General features: G+C 42.4%; 1 protein-coding gene across 1 annotated transcript; it reads left to right on the forward strand.

Moving 5' to 3' along the window:
- Positions 1-737: 737 nt before the first annotated feature.
- FAM98A (family with sequence similarity 98 member A) lies at positions 738-19,511 on the forward strand. Its single transcript, XM_069852450.1, has 9 exons — positions 738-797; positions 1,006-1,084; positions 4,074-4,222; positions 5,789-5,923; positions 8,389-8,573; positions 10,942-11,022; positions 12,367-12,483; positions 15,927-16,094; positions 17,604-19,511. The coding sequence occupies exons 2-9, from the start codon at positions 1,032-1,034 to the stop codon at positions 18,363-18,365; spliced, it is 1,650 nt and encodes a 549-aa protein (XP_069708551.1). The 5' UTR covers positions 738-797; positions 1,006-1,031; the 3' UTR covers positions 18,366-19,511.
- Positions 19,512-21,064: the final 1,553 nt, after the last annotated feature.

The raw sequence follows: 21,064 nt of genomic DNA on the forward strand, positions 1-21,064 counted from the left end.
TCCCTCCCTCCCTCCTTCCTTCCTCCCTCCCTCCGTTCCCTCCTTCCTTCCTTCCTCCCTCCCTCCCTCCCTTCCTTCCCTCCTTCCTTCCTTCCCTCCTTCCCTCCTCCCTTCCTTCTTTCCCTCCGTCCCTCCTTCCTTCCCTCCTTCCCTCCTTCCCTCCTTCCTCCCTTCCCTCCTTCCTTCCTTCCTCCCTTCCCTCCTTCTTTCCCTCCGTCCCTCCTTCCTTCCCTCCCTCCTTCCCTGCCCGACCCGCAACCACGCCTGCAGCCCCAGCCCCGACCCCGGGCACCGCGGTTCTTACGGCGGCCGCAGAGGCTCCTGCCGGCGCGAGGCATGCTGGGACTTGTAGTTCCAAAAGAGACGCATTCGCTCGCCCTCTGATGCATTTTGAGCCTCCTGCCGCCCCGTTCCCCTCCCTCCCCGTCCAGCCTGTTGCTGCGACGCCGCTCGCAGCGGCACATTCCAGCGCCTGTTCCGCCGTGGGGAGGGAGGGGTCCTTCTCCGAGGGCTGCCCGCAGCGCAGCCTGAACAGAAAAGCGGAATCCTTGCCCCGTCCAGGGCTTCCTTCCCACAGAAACACCTCGGCACCCGTTCTCGCGCCCGCGTGTCCGCTTGGCAAAGCTTCCCGGCGCGGCGGGCGGGCAGGGGGCGCCGCGGGAGGGAGAGGCGCCGGTCGGGCGCGTCGCGGGGCAGCCCGAGGGGAGCCGCGTGCGAGGTCAGCCGGGGCCCCGCCCCGCCCTCCCCAGCCGGACATGCCAACCCGGCAGGCGGCGGCGCAGCAGCGTGCGAGCAGCGTACGTGGGGCTGCGGGGACGGGCGCTCGGCGGTCCCCGCCGGCCCCGCAAGGCGAGGGGGGCGAACGTTGAGCCCGCCGGGCTGGGCCGGGATAGGGAGAGGGGAAGAGGCGCGGCTGCGGGGACCGGGGGCGCTGCGGGCGCGGGGAGGGCCAAGTCTCGGGGGTCGCGGCGGGTGCCGGGGGCGCTGAGTGTTGCTGTCGCGCAGGTTTCCCCTCCGTGCCCCGCCGCAGGATGGAGTTCGAGCTTCTGGAGAGCGATGTGTTGGAGTCCCTGGAGGACCTGGGGTAGGTGCCCCGGGGCCGAGCGACGCCCTGTCCCGCGGGGGTGGGGTGGGGGTCGGCTTGGTGGCTGTTGTCGGGGGCTCGGTGTCCCCAGTGTGGGCTGGGAGAAGGAGGGGGGCCCTGGTGTGGGGTGCCCGGTTGCCCACCCCGGGGTGGGTCTCAGCTCAGGGTAGCAGCTGGAGCGGTACCTGTTCATCGGAGGTGAAGGTGCCGCTGCTAGGAAAGGACTGGTGGTGGTGCCGGCTGGGCTGGGGAAAGTACTGGGCCACCCTGGCAGTTTTTCAGCTGTACAGCCTTTGCGAGCATTTTACTGTAACCCCTCTGTTCAACAGAATGGCCCTGTCTGAGTGTGGGGAAGGGAGAAAGAATCGTAGAATCACTAGGTTGGAAAAGACCCTTAGGATCTTTGAGTCCAACCATTCCTATCAATCACTAAACCATGCCCCTCAGCACCTCATCCACCCGTCCTTTAAACACCTCCAGGGAAGGTGACTCAACCACCTCCCTGGGCAGCTTTTGGGAGAAGTTGGGGTAGAGACAAACTCTTAGGCTTTGTATTTAGTCGAAAAAAGTAAGAGCAAAAAAAATAGTTGTAAATGACACAGTATTTTTTACCTTTGCTTTCTTTTTGAACATAGCGTACCACAGGAATCTTGTGTTGTTTAAAGTTGTTGCTCTGTCAGAGTCAGTAAGGGTTATATAAATATGAAAGGGAGATCGAGGAGAACGTGCTCTACTGTAAGCTTGCATGTCTGTAAACTGTTGAAAGTTCAGACAAGAGTTAAAATTGTACTGCTGCTGCTTCTATGCTAACAGCTGTACTTGCTCACGTTGACCACATTACCATTAAATCACTTTGTGGTTAGAGTCATTATACTCCAACAAATATTGTATTTCCAGGCTAAGTTGGTGATGATGGTTCAGTAGTTTGACAAATGGGCTTCTGTTCCGGCAGGTATTTCTCCGTCTGAAGTGTGAAAAGGTCCCTGTCATGATGCACATTCTGTGGTTGCCTCCTCTTTTTTTCCTGATTTTTTTTAAAAGGTCATTACTGTCTTGAAGGAGTTGTGATTTGTGCTCCTTTTCTGTGTAATTATAGACAGAAAGCGTTGCTGTCAATTTTTCTAATTTCTTAAGTGAAGTGAACAATGAAAGCAGATTAAAAAATAATCCATATCAACCAAGACTGGCAACAGTGACTAGAAGGAGAATTTGGAGGGCGAAAGATGTGGGGCTCCAACAGTATTGGTAACAACTGGGAGAACTACTGCATCTTTTAATAGAATCATAGAATAACTAGGTTGGGAGAGACCCACCGGATCATTGAGTCCAACCATTCCTATCAATCACTAAACCATGCCCCTCAGCACCTCATCCACCCATCCCTTAAACACTTCCAGGGAAGGTGACTCAACCACTTCCCTGGGCAGCCTGTTCCAGTGCCCAATGACCCTTTCTGTGAAAAATTTTTTCCTAATGTTCAGCCTAAACCTCCCCTGGCAGAGTTTGAGGCCCTTCCCTCTCATCCCTGTCACTTGGGAGAAGAGGCCAGCACCCTCCTCTCCACAACCTTCTTTCAGGTAGTTATAGAGAGCAATGAGGTTTCCCCTCAGTCTCCTCCAGGCTAAACAACCCCACCTCTCTCAGCCGTTCCTCATAAGGTCTGTCTGACTAAATGATTTCTGTTTCCTTGTCCATGGAAAGCACAAGGCTTGTCATTTATTCCCTTCCACTTTGATCAGGTGTTTCTGTTCTGAGTCCCAGATGTTCCTTTACACATGTAGGTCTGAAAATTCTGTGGGATGGGACTTAAACTTGCTCTGATTACCCTGTTGGAATTACCTGGCCTACCGTGGCAACGTAGCAGGGTTGTAATACATTACAGCTTCCCACGAGCTGATAATAGTTGCTAATTTAGCAGCTCTCTGTGGTTAGATTTATTTCTGAGTGTGACTTAGTCGTTTTGGTAGAATGAAATAATAAGCTGCTACAGTGAAGACCAGGCCCTTTATAGGGAATGTTAAGTGCAAGAAGAAAGTGTGGAGAATTAACAATTTAATTTGATCTTTGAGAGTTGGTTTTTTCTTTTTAATTCTGAGGCTTGACAGGAGTTGACTGGACTTGACTAGGTTGCTGTGAGGTAGTGGGTGACTTTAACTAGAAGCCTGAAAGGGGGTTTCGGTTGATTGTGCTCCCTCTTGGATGTCTTTCTGGTTTGGGTGCAGTACATCAAAATAATACTGTGTGTTTTTTCTTAAATATTATGGTAAGCTCTGACTTTGTGCTTCTACCTGTTTGATAAGGCAGATTTTCCCTAGTCTTCTTCCTCCCCTGACAGAGTATCAGTATGCAGATATCCTGAAAACAGTGCCTTCTAAGGCCTAATCTGTATGTACACCCATGATTTCTTACACCAGGCCTAATTTTGGCTTATTTTTTTATGCAGAGAACTGATTCTATTTATCATTCTTGTTCCTATTTATCCTCTTTTGAAAAAACACCTTATTGTTTTGTGATGTTTGTATCAAAGGCTTTGTTTTGCATGGCAACCCTTTAATACATGGTATGAAATGACAGAAAAGTTGGACTAGTTCAGCAGTAATTATTCAGTGTTCTGTAAAGCAGCACTCAAGAATGATAATTTGAAACTGTAGTTGCCCTAGATAAGTATATTGTAAGTAACATCTTGAAGAGACAGATGCACAGAAGTTGTACTGTATGTAACATTTTCTAGGATGAAACCTTTGATGATGATATTTTGTGACACAGTCTCTGTGGCAGTAAGCTAATGTGCAGGGGAATGCTGGGTTTACTCAGATACTTTCAGTATGTTTTTTCTTACAGGTCAGTGCAGGAATCTTGCCAATTTAGATATTCAGCATTGTGGATGTGATTAGAGTGTATCTCTCAACATGTATACTGCATAGAAGAAATCTATCACAGAACATCGGTAGCAAGCATTAATGAACTGTGCTTTTGTTTTGTTTGTCAGTTACAAAGGTCCATTGTTAGATGACGGAGCTCTGGCTCAGGCAGTCTCTCATGGAGCCAGTTCTCCTGAATTCACCAAACTCTGCGCTTGGTTGGTGTCGGAGTTACGACTGTTCTGTAAACTAGAGGAAAATGTGCAGGCAACTAACAGTAAGTAGTCAACTCTCACATGAACGTGCACCTAATACACTTTATGCATACCATAAAGATTTGGGCTGACAATTGCTAAATCCTTTGTACCAGGGAGTATTGTTGGAACACTGTTAGATTTTTGGATATTTTCCACCTCGGAGTTGCCTGATGAACAGCCAGTAGAGGTTGAAATAAAAGTGAGGATCAAGCAGACTTTCTTCTGATATTAGTTTTTTCTTTTAGTTGCTAAACTACTGAGTTTTTTTAAAGTTTCTGGATGGATTTAAGGCAACAGTAGAGTTGTTGTTTTGGTTTTTTAGTTACATCATGAGAATACTTTTATTTCAATACTCCTGTTTGTAATTTTGATGTAAGATTTTTACTGATTAAGGAAACACTCTCAGGATTGCAGTAACCATATTTTATTTTTATAGTTCATTACCTTAACTGTGCGCTGACTATTTTCTCCTCTTTATGAAATACTCATAAAGAGTGAGGAGGAGTCTGAAAGTATTTCTTTGCTTCCTCCACAAAACCAATAAACCTTAGTTTTAAAAGAAAAGGGTTTTTTTTTTTGTCAACTAGTCATAACATGCTACAGATCAAATTGTTAAATCGGTATGATAACCTGTACTTTTGAATATCTCATGTATTAACTCAAAATGCCTTTATGAGCTTAACTTTCAGTCTGCTCAGTGGCCAAAGATTGCTGCCTTTCAGCAGCTCTTTTCCTTTTTCTCTCTGTTTGACACATCCGTCCTTTCTTCTTTTTATGACTTCCCTTCTCTGTAACAATACAGCATCTCACCTTTTCTAGTAAAATAAGGTTCCTGCTATACGTTATGTGTAAAAGTACAATCTATAAGTATTCTACCACGTATTTCAAATTCTCTAAGCACAATGACAGAAACGTGTTATTTGTAGTAACGGAATGTCCTACCTTCATTTTGTGTGACTTGAGTTTATAATTAACAGACATAATGGGTTGAAGTCTCTTTTGAAAAGAACAAAAGGTGTTAACTCTCACTAATCACTTTTTTTTTGCATAACTTGGCTTAACAAATTCAGATTGGTTTCACTAACTGCTATCACAAATATCAGTCTATGCTTTGGTTTACGTGACTAAATTATTTTTAGAGTGTGTTGTTATGAAATAAGATCCATCGACAAATGTGATCTTACAGGAAGGAGAGCTCATAAACCATCTTATTGATGACTTTATCAGAACTATGTAATGCGTTTGTGGTGGGAACAATTAGTTGATACTTAAAATAACGCTCTAAAATTTGTGATGTTTTTAATGTCACTTTTCATTGTAGAAGTTGCCAGTGGCTGGCTGTTATAGCTGGGAAAAGCTGTCAGTGAAACATAAGTTTACAATGTAGAGGTATATCATGGCTCAAAATAGGTTGTGCTACATATTTGAGAAACCCAAAGAATGCATTGGGCTTCCATTAAAGCAGGGGTTTAATGTTAAGTAATGCTTTGTTCCACTTGTTATTTTTTTTAAATTGCTAATTCACTCTAATCATAACCACATACATATATCAGCTGTAAACAGATAATTATTCTTTTCCTTCTAAGGTCCAAATGAAGCAGAAGAATTTCAGCTTGAAATGAGTGGGTTGCTGGCTGAAATGAACTGTCCATATGCATCATTAACGTCAGGAGAAGTGACAAAACGCCTTCATAATCAGAAGAACTGTCTCTTGCTGCTTAGTAAGTTAAAAGGGTGCTTGCAAGCAAATCTGTTTTTGTGCAAGAATCATAGTACTGTTTCTTAAGCTTAATAAGGTACCGTTTTGTTTACCACTATGTACAAGAGTAGTTACCTAAAATGAAGAATTATTTTTCCGTGTAATTTACACTGTCAGATTATTCTGGCTCTCATAAACTTACCAGTCACTCTGTAGCCAGTATATGATGAAAAATATTCTGAGTATGAACCTTTTTCACATTCACTAGCAAAAAGCCTGTCCCATTACTTCTCAAAAGGAAGAGGGAATAATTTGTAGACTTGTGCCAGGATTTGGCCACTGAACTTTTTTTGGAAAGGTTGTAAAAATGACCACTAACATTGGATGCATCATCATTTTGTAGCTCCCACCGTGGTGTCTTGCAAGGTGCAATAAGACTTGCATTTTCCTGTGCTCTGACAACAATTGGAATGGTTGTGAAAAAGAGAAAATATTGGTCATCTCCCTTAGTAAATAGCTTCAATGTTGCTTTCTGCTGATTGAAAAGAAATTAACAGTAGCAATGTTGATGTCTTCCATTAACTTTTCCAGCTACCTAATCTCAATACCTAAGTTGGTTTTATTGCTGCTTAGGAAGTTTTTAGAGGAGAAGAAATAGTACTTAAATTTGTAAGAAGAGCGTGGTGTTGCTTGACATTAAAAAATGTCTTTTACAAGTGTCAGAGTTAGAAGTTATACTACTAATTTTAATCTGATCTTAAATTCAATGTAAGTTAATTTTTCATTTGCTTTCTCAGTTGCTGCTGATTCTTTGGCTAAACAGACTAAGCTTCCTTTGTATAGCTGTGAGTTTACATCCCTGCACACGACCGTCATTATCACTGCAGTATGTTTTGGGGAGGAGTGGCTAGAAAGCTGCCCAGCAGAGAAGGACCTGGGGGTGTTGGTCAACAGCCAGCTGAATATGAGCCAGCAGGGTGCCCAGGTGGCCAAGAAGGCCAATAGCATCTTGGCGTGTGTTAGAAACAGTGTGGCCAGCAGAACTAGGGAAGTGATTGTTTCTCTGTGCTCAGAATTGGTGAGGCCACACCTTGAGAATACTGTGTTCAGTTTTGGGATCCTCCTTACAAGAAAGACATTGAGGTCCTGGAGTGTGTCTGGAGAAGGGCAGTGAAGCTGGTGAGGGGGCTGGAGAGCAAGTCTTATGAGTGGCAGCTGAGGAAACTGGGGTTGTTCAGCCTGGAGAAAAGGAGGCTGAGGGAAGACCTCATCACTGTCTATAACTATCTGAAAGGAGGTTGTAGAGAGGTGGGTGTTGGTCTTTTCTCCCATGTGGTAGGTGATAGGATAATGATTGGACTCGATGATCTGATGGGTCTGTTCCAACCTGGTTATTCTATGATTCTATGATTCTAAGAGGGAACGGCCTCAAGTTGCACCAGGGGAAGTTGGGATTGGACTTCAGGAAAAACTTCTTTACAAAAGGCTTATTGGGCACTGGAAGAGGCTGCCCATGGAGGTGGTTGAGTCACCATCCCTGGAGGTAATTAAAGGACAGGTAGATGAAGGGCTTAGGGATATGATTTAGTAGTGGAGAGGTACGGTTGGACTTGATGATCTCAAAAGTATTTTCCAGCCTAGCGATTCTATGATTCTGTTTTTCAGCCTTTGTTTTTAGGAATTATTTGTTACTGTTACGGGTCATCCAGTGTGATTAATGATAAAAGTATTGTTTAAACATGCACATCTTTTTCAATTCAGACTTCAAAGTTGTGACAACTGCAAGCAGAGGCTCTGTGCTAAATTTGCATTGCTGTGATCAATATCTACTGCTGTAAATTTGCATGTATACCATGTTTTTGTTTGATAAAGGGGTTATAATCTGATGGTAGACTCTTGCAGCTCTGATAGTGAAGAGCACTGTAGGCATTCTACATTCTACATTTTCTGGAATGGTTATAAACCTGAATTGTCAATAGTATTTTTAGAAGAGGGTTTTTTTTTCCACTCTGCATCTTGCCTGGGGAAGTAGGGGAGATTGATCTAACATTTCACTTTTCTCTACTTGTTTCCCTACTTTTTTTCTAAACCCTCAAGGACTGCTTGCTTGTCTAGCTTAAAGTGCATATTCCAGTCTCTCATCCTGCTTATTTCCATGTTCCTAGTCTCCTGTTTTCGCTGGGCAAAGCCTGAAGGGAAAGAGCTGTGCTCTGTAGAACTCTGCGATTAATACCTGTTGGAGTTGTAAGGATTTTTTTTCCAGGTTTCAGTTGTACTAAAGTTTTCCCCCGTTTGTTGTGTTGCTAGTATTGCAATCAGTGATTATTAGAAATATGAGCATTCTGTGGATGCCAAATTATAGCCCCCGCCCTTCCTAAAACAGTCCATTTGCACATTCGTTGGTTGTAAGTACTTGAGTTCTTACAGATTCTAAAATAATTTAACTTGGCTGTATCTGATACTGAAATCTAATTTCTCTTACTCCAGCATACCTCATCTCAGAACTGGAAGCTGCCAGAATGCTGTGTGTGAATGCCCCTCCTAAAAAAGCACAGGAAGGAGGTGGCAGTGAAGTCTTTCAGGAGCTAAAAGGCATATGTATTGCTTTAGGCATGTCCAAGCCTCCAGCCAACATAACGATGTTCCAGTTCTTCAGTGGAATTGAAAAAAAAGTAAGATCCAAAGGAATAAAACTAGAATATTTGATGTTACTGTTTTGACGGGAAATAGTTCTGCTACCATGGAGAGATTTGCCTCTTGTGAAACTCCAGTGTTTGAATTGTCAAGGGGAGTTAATGTGGCTCAGAGTATACCAAGAGTCAGGATTTTGAAAATTAATTTAAAGGCTTTTTCCATGCCAAGGCATGAGGTCAGGGACTGCTGCTATCATTGCCTTCCGTGGTGAGGTATTTCTTACTCTGCTCTAGTTTTTAATGTCATCACCTGTTGCAGAAGCCATGGAAAATGCTGAGCTTAGGCCTCAGGAAGAACATTAAGGAGAAATGTATTCCAAGAAATACACCTAAATGCGTTTTTACAAGAACCAACTGTTCTAAAAACGTTTGTTAAAAGGTGTTTTAACTAAAGTCATGTTTACACCTTTTCTTTAAGGCTTCATCAGTTGTCGTGGTTCAGTTTTTTTGTTCCTTTACATGTATTTGTTACACAGGTTGTTGTGGGTTTTTTTTTTTCTCCCTAAGAAATTTACTTTGGTTTTAGTGATATATATTTTTTTAATAAATCAGAGAAATGAAAGGGAAGGGACTGTCCAGTGCACAGACCAAAGGTGGAGGACAAAGTTTTTAAGTTGCATTAAGTAACCTAACTTGCAGGCTACAAGAGAGCAGAAGAGAATTTTTGTGTATTTTAAAGAAATATGGGACTACAAAACTCCCCAAAATACCTTCAGAGACATTTTTTGTCTGACCTTTTAGTTGCATTGTGCTTAAACAAATCTAAGCAACTGAAAATAATGATTAATTTCTTTGCGAGAAATCAATTTGGATTGACCTGTTTAAAAAGAAGAGGAGGATGGTTTTCTAGCAGAAGGCCAGGGTATAAAATGGAAGCAGTTTGTTTTTTGGTTTAGGCATTATAATGGCCATTAAATATAGATACATAAGAAATCCGTGCTTCCATTTTCTGTAAAAGGTAGAAAAGATTCGTAACAATGATAGCAAGATTTGCTGGTGAAATAAACTCTATACAAATACAGAATACAAAGTAGAAATCTTTTGAATCTGAGAATTCTGTTATGTTTTACTGATTGAATTTTCTTTTACATTGTCTTGCAAGGTTAAATGAATGTTAATCTCAGTGTTTTATATCCATTGGTAGTTATACGAAGAAAACTTGAATGGTGCTTATAGCTTAATAAAATACATTGGGGGATTTCTAACCTGCAGAGTTTTTTTTAGGAATCATATATAGCTGTGGTGCTTACAGTCCAAACACTTAAGATGTAAGTAGTGTTTGAGAAGGAGAAAGTAAATCTGACTAATAACTGAGAAACTTCTTTCACTTTGTCAGTGAAAATACATCGCTAAGTTGAGCAAAACATGAAAACTTAGATAAAAATGTGAAAATTTTACTCTTGACTGTAAGGTGATAGTTATAATGAAATAATCCTAAATTTTTCCTTTTTTAACAAATGAATCTTAAAATAGCAATATTCTGATCTAGCATGTGAAAATCAAGCCATGCTTTTCTTCACACATGCATAATGTAGTTTAGAGTTGAATCTTTTTATAATTGACTTTCTCTGTTAATGACCAACCACATTAAAACCAGAAACTACTGGTACTTGAATGAGCTGCTACCTCTGCTATTCTGAAAGCAGTTGGTTTTAAAATCTTCACGTTAAACAAACTGGGATCAGTAGATTTGGAAAACCAGGTCAGTGAGTGTGTTAAATCAACTCCTGGAATGGACGTCCAAGGAAGTTGAAAAATGTGGTTTGCAGCAATGGAAAAGTGACATTTCACAACTGCAACCTGCTTTGATCCAAGTTTTTGCTGTTCGGTTTCTTCCCCCTCAAAGTCCTCAGAAATCTTGATATGGGAAAGATAACCTAAGTTGTGCCCAAACTTTTAAAATGCAAGTTAATCATTGATGTGAAAATTTTAATTTTTGCCCTCTTGATTGTAAAGAGGGACCCTTCTTTAGGTTGTGTTATATTTCACATAGTCTTAATACAACCTTTTTGATGCAAATGTGGGTTTTTTTCTGAATTAGAGGGATGTGTAGAATAATCCCTCTGTCTTCAAGGGGAGCTGTACCTCATGAAATAGTTCTATTTTAACTGCAGCTTTACTCTGTAGTCCCTTCTCTTATTTTTTTAAAATGATAATAGCTAAATCTATCGGAAATAAAAACAATTGCTTTCCAAAAGTGTGCTTGGTTCTTTGTTCCAGATAAAACAACTTGGTATTGGAAGTTGCTCTGTCATGCCTATGACTGTCAAGAGCCCTCTCCTGTAATTTGTATCTTGAAAAGCTACTTTTTGTTAGCTGATGCTTAGTTTTGTGTGTCTCCTAACAGCTGAAGGAAACCCTAGCAAAGGTTCCGCCTACTCATGTTGGAAAACCTTTATTGAAGAAACAGCTGGGACCAGCTCACTGGGTAAGTAGTTGCAAGTATTAGAGACCACTTCACTTTTTTAGGTATGTAAGATATTGCTATTGGTTCTTTGTGTAATGTTGCCAAATGATTTTTGTGATCTCTGAAGATAATTTCTTGCAGTATTTTCCATATATATTAGTACAATCAGTGTTCAGTAACTGATAAGGTCTTAAGCTTATGAATTTCTATGTGCAGAGGCAGGCAAAAGATTTCCAAAATAAAGGAGTTTTACAGTGGTGATGCTGATCTATATGCTTGTGCAGTAGCTTGAGCCTTCCTCTTCTGCTGCCTTGCCAGCAGTCTGTGTGACCTACCCTTGCTCAGATGGTGTCACATCCCATCCTGTGGCTTCTTTCTGGCTAACCTGTAGGTATTAATCATTTCCTCTTGTCTTTCTGTCCTATTTGAGTAGTTGGCTTCCTTCATAGCATCTTCTCTAAGAAGCAGTGAGTGTGCAGGTGGAAGCTGGGAGAGGCAGTAGAGCCACAATTGTATCTAGGTAGGTTTTGTCACCTGCCCTTCTGGAAGGATGGTGTGCCCGGGTTAGACGCTGCTGCACCAGCATAAAACTGTGGCTACTGTTGTAAGATGCCTGAGGGCTCTCTTGTGCCTCTTGCTTCAGGTTGAAGCCTATCAACTCCCAGCAGTCTGATTCCTTCAGTGCTTGTGATGTTGAGGCTGAAAGTGGGCCCCACTACCCCCTTCCAGCCAGGCTTCAGTCAGTAGATAAATTACTTCCTTAATGGTGTATATCTTAGCTGTTGCTGTGACTAAACCACTGCCTGCTACCAGGTGTGTTTCTAGTGATACCTTTTTCCTGTAGGCCACTTTGTACTGTTTGTGTGCAGGTTGTGCTTTAATCAAGACCCTCTTACAGTACTTTACTTTTAGTCCTCTATCTTTGTCCTTAAGCTTACTACTTTTTAAGAAGGCAAAGACTCCCTGGTCTCTAGGATTTACTGTACGTCCTTGCTTCTCCTTCTGTTTGTTGCAGGTAGACTTTTTGCACTTTTGCTTCTCTGTCCTGTTGGTGCTGAGAAATGCCTCAGCAGTGCACACAGTTTTTATGTCCCTTCTGAAAAGAGACAGCTGTGCTGTTAGAAGTGGTAGAAGGCTGAATGTGAGGATAACTGAGCCTTTGAAGCCTTCAGGAAAATAGTGTCAGCAGGCATAGCTTGCTGTGAGCCCATTTGACAAGGTAGATAATTTTGTGGGCTTAAGCCCTGCCTAATATCTCTGTGTATGTTATGCTCTTCCATCCTCTTCCATCCACATGGTTTATTATCTTAAGTAGAAGCATTTTATATATAATCTATAGATTATGTTCACAAATTTTTGTTTCAGGAAAAAATTGAAGCAATTAATCAAGCCATAGCCAACGAATATGAAGTCCGAAGAAAGCTGTTAATCAAACGTTTGGATGTTACTGTGCAGTCCTTTGGCTGGTCAGATAGAGCTAAGGTATGAACAGCTTGCCATGAAGTCCTGGTTGATGGTAATACTATATAATAAGTATCTCTGGAAAACTGCTGCTTTTGTTCATTCTTCCTGAGTAAGAAATAACCCTAGGAGTTGTCTGGTTTTGGTTTGATTTTCTGAGGAAGTTCATGACAATGAAAGATGAGCAAAGTCTGGACTTCAGCAAAGCCTTTGACACAGTTTCTCACAGCGTTCTGCTTGAGAAACTGTCAGCCTCTGGCCTGGACAGGCGCACACTCTCCTGGGTGGAAAACTGGTTGGATGGCCGGGCCCAGAGAGTGGTGGTAAATAGTGTGAAATCCAGCTGGAGGCCAGTGACAAGTGGGGTTCCCCAGGGCTCAGTGCTGGGTCCAGCCCTGTTCAATGTCTTTATCAACGACCTGGATGAAGGCATCGAGTGCACCCTTAGCAAGTTTGCGGACGACACTAAGCTGGGTGGAAGTGTCGATCTGCTGGAGGGTAGGGAGCCTCTGCAAAGGGATCTGAACAGGCTGGACCGCTGGGCAGAGTCCAACGGCATGAGGTTTAACAAGGCCAAATGCCGGGTCCTGCACTTGGGGCACAACAACCCTGTGCAGTGCTACAGACTAGGAGAAGTCTGTCTAGAAAGCTGCCTGGAGGAGAGGGACCTGGGCGTGTTGGTTGACAGCGACTGAATATGAGCCAGCAGTGTGCCCAGGTGGCCAAGAAGGCCAATGGCATCTTGGCTTGTATCAGAAACGGCGTGACCAGCAGGTCCAGGGAGGTTATCCTCCCTCTGTACTCGGCACTGGTGAGACCGCTCCTCGAATCCTGTGTTCAGTTCTGGGCCCCTCACCACAAGAAGGATGTTGAGGCTCTGGAGCGAGTCCAGAGAAGAGCAACGAAGCTGGTGAAGGGGCTGGAGAACAGGCCTTATGAGGAACGGCTGAGAGAGCTGGGGTTGTTTAGCCTGGAGAAGAGGAGGCTGAGGGGTGACCTCATTGCTCTCTACAACTACCTGAAAGGAGGTTGTAGAGAGGAGGCTGCTGGCCTCTTCTCCCAAGTGACAGGGGACAGGACAAGAGGGAATGGCCTCAAGCTCCGCCAGGGGAGGTTTAGGCTAGACGTTAGGAAAAAATTCTTTACAGAAAGGGTCACTGGGCACTGGAACAGGCTGCCCAGGGAGGTGGTTGAGTCACCTTCCCTGGAGGTGTTTAAGGCACGGGTGGACTAGGTGCTGAGGGATATGGTTTAGTGTTTGATGGGAACAGTTGGACTCGATGATCCGGTGGGTCTCTTCCAACCTGGTTATTCTGTGCGATTCTGTGATTCTGTGACTAAAAAAAATTTACTTAGAACTGTTTTGTTGGATTTTAAAACAGTGTGTAAAATGAGAAGGTAGAACGTGTGTAATTAACTATAAGCCAAAACATACACTTAAATAGGGTTCTAGAAAAAAAATAGTAACAGGAAGCTACTGATCCAACCATTTGTGTCCAGAGTACTGTAACGTGAGTCATTAAGTGCTGTCTGTGTGATGGTAGAAAAGCATCTTCCTGTTGAATGTCCCTTAACTTACTTTGTGCTGTCCACAGTGATCAGATTTCCTTAACTCAGTGTGTCTGCAAGTGCAACTCTGCAGATGCACATGAGAAAAGCTGCTAAGGCACTACATGTTCTTACCTCATAAGCAGGATGATATTTTATGTGCTTCTTTTGTCTTTGAACTGTGCAAGTCTCTGTGACTTGGCATCTGTTCTCTCTTGAGTATGTGATCCATATTCTGCTTTTGAGAATAACTACATTGTTTCCCCATTTCCTGTGTTTCATACTGAAAAGGGAATGACAAGACTCAAAAAATAGTACATATCATTTGTTTTCTAGGACTAAACTAGATCTGCTAACATCTTATAATTATGCTGCTGGCAGTGTTTGAGACTGAGTTATTGGTGATAGACACATGAATCAAGTGTTTTTTTTCTTGATAAAAATAAAACTACCATCATATATTTATTTTAAAATTTGAAGAGTTATCAGAATACAGTAGTATAACTAAACAGTTACTTCTCCAGATAGTAGAAAAACACCCCTAATAAAGTTTTTACTGCTGTAAGTTAAAAAATTTCAAGTTTCACCTGAAAGAATAATGTCATAGTCCCAAAATATTGTGCTCAGAGCTCAGTCAGACTTGCCAGGGAAAAACATACTCCTGATCTGGTGAATACTATTGCTTCTTCTGTCTTTAGTCAGCATCAAGTAAATGACATGCATGTTTTCCTTCATTTATGAATAAACCCTGTTCAAGCTGGAATGTAAAAGTGGAAGCTTTTGTTTTTAAAGACTTATCACCAAATCACTTGGCAATCATAGAATCATAGAATAACCAGGTTGGAAGAGACCCACCGGATCGTCGAGTCCAACCATTCCTATCAAATATACAATATACACTCACAATTCTTCTCAGTTGCCATTTTCTGCCTTTAGGTGGAAAATAGGATTTTTGGGATTTTAAAACTTGCTCCTAAGTTCTTGCCCTGTCAAGTTTTTTCTTGGAAAACCTGGTTTACCTGTCCCCACTGCTGTCACCTGGGGTTCAGACAAAAAGCAGCGCTTTTGTCGTGTGTGCGCATTGCAATCTGGTTTATCCTAACTGCATCACACATCATACTCTGATAACTGAAGGTCAATGTAACTCATTTATTAACTCATGGCTGGTAGCATAGATTTCACTCATGTCTGTCAGCTGGAAAACTGCTGTTGTACTTTTGAAGTGTTCAGAAAAGCCAGTATGGTTAATGCCAAAACACAGTATAGGGAGAGAACACAGTATAGGGAGAGAAGTTGCATGTGAGGCAAAGCTGATGTGTAGGATCTCATTTCTGCTTTGGGCACTACATATATGAGACAAAGGACTGAATTAGAACAATCTCTTGAGAGCTTGAATTCTGCCAGTAGCTCTTGATGGCTTGTCTTTGTGAAGAAGCTGACTGGAATGAACATTGTGAAAGAGTTAACACTGTCTTTTTCTGTTGATAGGTGATGTGAAACAGTGAGGGTCAGGGTGCAGGCCCAGGAGGAGGTCTGGAGGCTGGACGCACACGTTTCATTTTCAATATGTTTAGACATTAGCACTAATTTGTGTAACTGACACAGTTCTATCCTGTGTTTGCCTGCCTGAAAGTAATGCAGTCTGCATTACTTATAAAATCTTAAAATGTAAGAATGTCAGTGTCTTGTCAGTTCAGAATAGTGCTTCCTATATTACTTATGGAATTAATTTGTGAAGTGCTAGCTTTGTTGCTAGCATTTAGCTACAAAGTGGTTTTAGCTGGTTTTATATTAATCTTTGTTCTATTTGCAGTGGTGTCTTACTCTTCAGTGTTGATTTGATTCGTTTGGTGAGGTGTACCATTGCTTTCCTATTACTTTAGCTGACTGGGGTTTGTTTTTCTTCTCTCCAACAGAGTCAAACAGAAAAACTGGCTAAAGTCTACCAGCCAAAACGTGCCCTCTTATCTACTAAGTGCACTATTTCCATTGCAAACCTCTTGGCAGCTCGGCAGGATCTGTCAAAGATTATGAGAACAAGCAGTGGATCCATCCGAGAGAAGACTGCATGTGCCATTAATAAGGTACCTTTAGAGACAAATGGCTTGTTCTGTCATAAATATTTAAATAATTTGAATGTAGTAATAAATCATACTTTTTTTTTTTTTTAGGATTGTAATTTGGAAATAAAGAATAAGAAACTTGGTGTTAATGTATTCCAAATTGTGTGTCAGTGAGAACTGCAGTTTCACCTGTTTAGGTTCAGAGTGCCCCTGCCTAGGAGCAGTAAAAAATTGCTGAAATATCTTTGATTACTTTGTGTGAATAGGCCTGCTCTGTCTTATTAGAATTACAAACGTTATTATACTGCTGCTACCTAATTCCTAATACCTAATAATACCTAAATGTGTAAAATAATACCTACATAGTAACCATGTTTCTGGACTATGTAAATAGTACGTATTAAGATCACAAAGCAAGGATCTCACAGGTTAGATGATAGTCAACTGTGTAGTTTTTGCACTGGCATGGTAGGAATATGATGTAGACTTAAGAAGTTTTCTTTGTTTCAAAAGTTATGATTTTTACAGGAGTGATAGGCTCATGAAAGTATATGTGCTGAACTTAAAGCTCTGTAGCTATGGTGCTTCTGAATGTGTGGGTGTACATGCATGCTTTTGTGTTTTGGGTACCAATTGTATTTCAGTTAATATCCTAACTAATAGAGGAAGGAATGGTTGTGTGCTGATTTGACCAACTCCTTCCACCCAAATAACTTTTACACCTTTTTAGTGTAGTTGGAGTTTGGAATATAAAAGGAATTAAGTGGGAAGACAGGTTTGACTATTGTGAGATCATATGGTTGTTTTACTAGGAATGCAGGAAGGCCCTGCTAATGATCCATACTTTATTAACTTATCTCCAATATCAATATTAAATATTCTACAGAACAGCAACATAACGTAACAAAACCTGCTTCGATTTATTTTTTTTTTTTCTGTTATATCACTTTCAAATTTGAAGCAATGCAAGTCTCCTGTCCAATTTTAAGTCTTGCTAAATTCTTCATGTCATAGCATCCTTGGACAACTAAAGACTTTCTAGAGTCTTGCTCAATTCTGGTCAACAATGTCTGACACCTGTTTGTTGGTGTGTAATTTCATCTCTGTGTGTCCTTACTGAAAAATAAGAGTCTTTGCACTTTGTTTACCAAAGATATCATGTTAGCCAATGGCTTCTACAGCGATTCAGAGCACTGTTTACAAGTGAGACCATGTTGCAATGTACTTGTAGTTGTTTGAGACTTGCAGTCTGCACTTACAAATGGCTTAGTGAAAGACTGTATTGATGCTGCCTCTACTGGTGTGCCTTCTGTTTGAACAAAAAAAGCAGGTCTCCAGACTTGTATTGTTAGCAGTGCTTAGAGTACTAGGTAATCCCTGTTTAATTGTTAATTCGAGATAAAGGTCTGTCATATTCAAACATACTGAAGTTTGCCTTTATGGAATCCTTCTTTGTGGTGCGTATCAGTAAGTAGGACTCTTCTGTGATGTGTTACAACTCCTACAGCAATTCTCCCTTTCCCTTTGCAGGTGCTAATGGGCAGAGTGCCTGATAGAGGAGGGAGACCCAATGAAATTGAACCACCACCTCCTGAGATGCCACCGTGGCAGAAAAGACCAGAGGGTGGTTCGCAACAAGGCGGCGGCAGAGGAGGAAGAGGTGGCTATGAATCCTCATATGGAGGGCGAGGAGGTTATGATCATGGGGGTCACGACCGAGGAGGACGAGGAGGCTATGACTCATCATATGGGGGGCGAGGAGGTCATGAACAAGGAAGCCACGATCGAGGGGGACGAGGAGGACGTGGTGGTTACGATCATGGCAGCAGAGGAGGTGGAAGAGGAAACAAGCTTCAAGGAGGCTGGACAGATGGTGGAGGTGGTGGCTACCAGGATGGTGGCTACAGGGAGAGCAACTACAGAGATGCAGGTTTTCAAGCAGGTGGCTACCACAGTGGTGGCGGCGGTGGTGGCTACCAAGGAGGAGGCTATGGTGGCTACCAGTCATCTTCATATTCAGGAAGTGGCTACCAAGGGGGTGGTGGTGGTGGTGGCTACCAACAAGACAACAGATACCAGGATGGTGGGTCCCACAGTGACCGAGGGGGTGGGCGTGGAGGAGGGAGGGGTGGACGTGGTGGTCGTGGTGGGCGTGGAGGTCAAGGAGGGGGCTGGGGAGGCAGAGGTGGACAGAACTTTAATCAAGGAGGGCAGTTTGAGCAACACTTCCAGCATGGGGGTTATCAGTATAATCAATCTGGCTTTGGACAAGGAAGACACTTCACGAGCTGAGGTTGCTAAAAACTTTTGCTTCAGCAGAGCTCATCTAATAGAAACCTGGTTTCAGAGGCCTGGCTTAATTGCTGCTTGAAACAATACAAGTTTGTAAGTGGCAGGTAGAATGTCTTTGGGTAGGATGTTTTGAATTAAGCAAAGTACACCTTTCTGTAGTTCCCTCCTCCTTCCCTGCGCTCCCCAATCTGTCCAAATTAAATACATCCTCACTGCCTGCTGCACCCTAAACATCAACTAATAGCCATGCTTTTTAGATGTTGGACTGGTTCCCTCTGCTCAAAACTTTTTTTTATGCTCAGACTACCTGCTGTGTTTGCCTTCTGCTTTGATTTAAAGAAATACCAAGACCTATCTGGTCAAATCTGTCTATTGTACTACACAAAAGAACGTATGCATTTTCCCTCCTAATCATCGTTAAATTACACATTCTAAAACCAGTTCTGAGTATTGCTTTTTGGCTTGCTGACCTCTTATTTCAGTCACGAAGATATTACACCTGTGTGCATTCATGCACAGTGAACTCTCTCCGACAAACAGGTTTTTGGTCTATTACATGAGCTCTACTGTGGATGCTGTGTTTGGTAGCCTTACTTCCCACTAAGCAGAGTTTTCCCACTAAAAGTTTTCCCACCTGCTCAAATCTGAAGACCGACTGCTGCCAAAATTTGCAAAGATCATTTAAAACTAAGCTAAATTGTGAACCGATAGCATATGTAGGCCTGTAGTTAGGTGTAGCAATTCAAACTGACCTGCATCCATCCAAAACAAGTTGCTCCTCCAAACCTAATTTTTACTTGAAATCAGCTAGAGGAAATTACAAACAGATTTGTTTTATTTGCAAGTTGATACCACTGGCTCAGCAAACCTAGGGCAATTTGTTTTGGGGGTTGTCTTTTTAAATAAATGCACTACGGCCTGGGAAGATTAGTTCCTGCCTGGAGGAAGCCCTTTTATTATTGCTGCAGAAAACAAAGCCTGGCTGAATTTGATGTTCTAATGTTGTTTTTTTTTTCTTCACTGAAAGCCACATAATGCTTCTTGCTGGGTTTTTTTTGTGTACATAAACATTGTCAAGCTGTGAAAGAAAATGGCTGAAGGTGTGCTGTTGTATAAAAGGTGAGCAATAAAAGTATCTTTATGTTCCCTTTGCTTTAGTCTTTTTTCTTGGTAATAATAAGCAGTTGCTACAGTAGCTGGAAACTTGTGGGGGTTTGTGGCTGCTTCACCTATACTACATCTTAGTCTGTTTTACATGTGCTAGTCATCCCAGCCCTACTGTGTATTATGCCTCCTGAGAAGCTGTCGGAACAGGAGCAGACAGGAGGAACTGATCTTCAATTACTTTGAGTTTTGTTCTGTTTCTCCCTCTGAACTGGTGTAGCAGCACAGCCTCTCCTGGGCATTGCTGTGTAAAGTTGTTTTATAGGCTGTGTGAGCACCTGTCTCCCAGGTTATGTTCTGGCATGCTGTGTGAACATGGTATGCTGCTGCTGGGAGCTCTCCTGATGTTCTCCAGACTTGTGGAAAATGCAGGTTCCTGCTGTTGTGCTTGGGTCACTGTGGCAGAGGGCTATGCTGATGACAAGAGTTTCTGGCTGCCTGAAGTGTGCTTGGGGCTGAATCCAGGCTGATGCAGCTAGGAGGAGTTCTTTGGATTACAAAAACAGCACGAGCATTTGAGAGAATTTGTGTAATGCTGGTGTTGCTGTAATTGAAGCTAATCATGTATTAATCTGACAAAACATAGTTGAGAGTTGATTTCCCTGTATTTCATTCTGTGATCAACCTGAAAATCTGTTTAATTTATTGTGGCCACTAGGTGCTGCTAGTGATTCACAGGTTGGAAGCAAAGGTCTCTGTGGAAAGTGCTCGGGCATCTAACTTGTTTCTTATTTTTTTCATGTTTCAAATAAATTTAACAAGCTTGACGAGAGAAGAGTTTTCCATATTGAATCCGGGTCTCTGAGGGTCACTGATACAGATTATCTCGGTGTAATACAGTTCAAATTATGAACATCTAAAAGTGAATGTCGCTGCTTCACAAACCTATTGGTGGTTTCTTACAGTGGCGAGCTCCAGAGATGACATCTCTCTTGTGGGAGGGTAATATCTTGTGAGCATTAGCTGCTGACCAGCTGCATTCACGCAAAAATAATTGGTCTTTTATTTAAAAAAACCCACCCTAGTATTCCTACAACTGGGTCAGTCCTGGACTGGGAAAGGTAGAGAGACTGACAGATTTAAAGAGCCTTTTGCTGGGAATGTAATATCTTCAGGTTGACAGCTCCTGCTTTTCTTCAGACCACTTCTCACTGTAAAGAGTCTAGTGTTTTCTGTCTGCATTAGAGTGCTGCAAAGTTGTTCCTAGCAAGAGGGAACCCAGGAGGCTCTTCAGAGAGCCTCTGGTTGAGTTGTATCAGCAGCTTCAGAGACATCTCTGTTGTTAGTTTCTCTGCAAGGCTGTAACTGCTGCAGTGGATACTCTTACTTTTGCACGCTATGACATGGTGATATAATGCTGAGGTGGGGTAGGAGCACAGAGCTTCCCCTTCCCCCTTATTCTATCTAGCTTTTTCTTCTCAAAATGTTGCTTCTCCTCCTCCATCTTGCAGGACTTGGGGTAAGCCAAGTCCTAGTTTATTGCTGTTTCAGGGGGAAAGTTTAAAAAAAAATTCAGAAGGCAAAACAGGAGGCTT

The sequence above is a fragment of the Phaenicophaeus curvirostris genome, chromosome 2 (genome assembly GCF_032191515.1).
Source record: "Phaenicophaeus curvirostris isolate KB17595 chromosome 2, BPBGC_Pcur_1.0, whole genome shotgun sequence".
Classification (NCBI taxonomy): domain Eukaryota; kingdom Metazoa; phylum Chordata; class Aves; order Cuculiformes; family Cuculidae; genus Phaenicophaeus; species Phaenicophaeus curvirostris.

Bases quoted from the DNA above. Each gene is read 5' to 3' on its own strand.
- FAM98A (XM_069852450.1), top strand. From the start codon at position 1,032: ATGGAGTTCGAGCTTCTGGAGAGCGATGTGTTGGAGTCCCTGGAGGAC. The intron at 5,924-8,388 runs GTAAGTTAAAAG...CTCTTACTCCAG, and splicing joins GAACTGTCTCTTGCTGCTTA to CATACCTCATCTCAGAACTG. The intron at 8,574-10,941 runs GTAAGATCCAAA...GTCTCCTAACAG, and splicing joins TCAGTGGAATTGAAAAAAAA to CTGAAGGAAACCCTAGCAAA.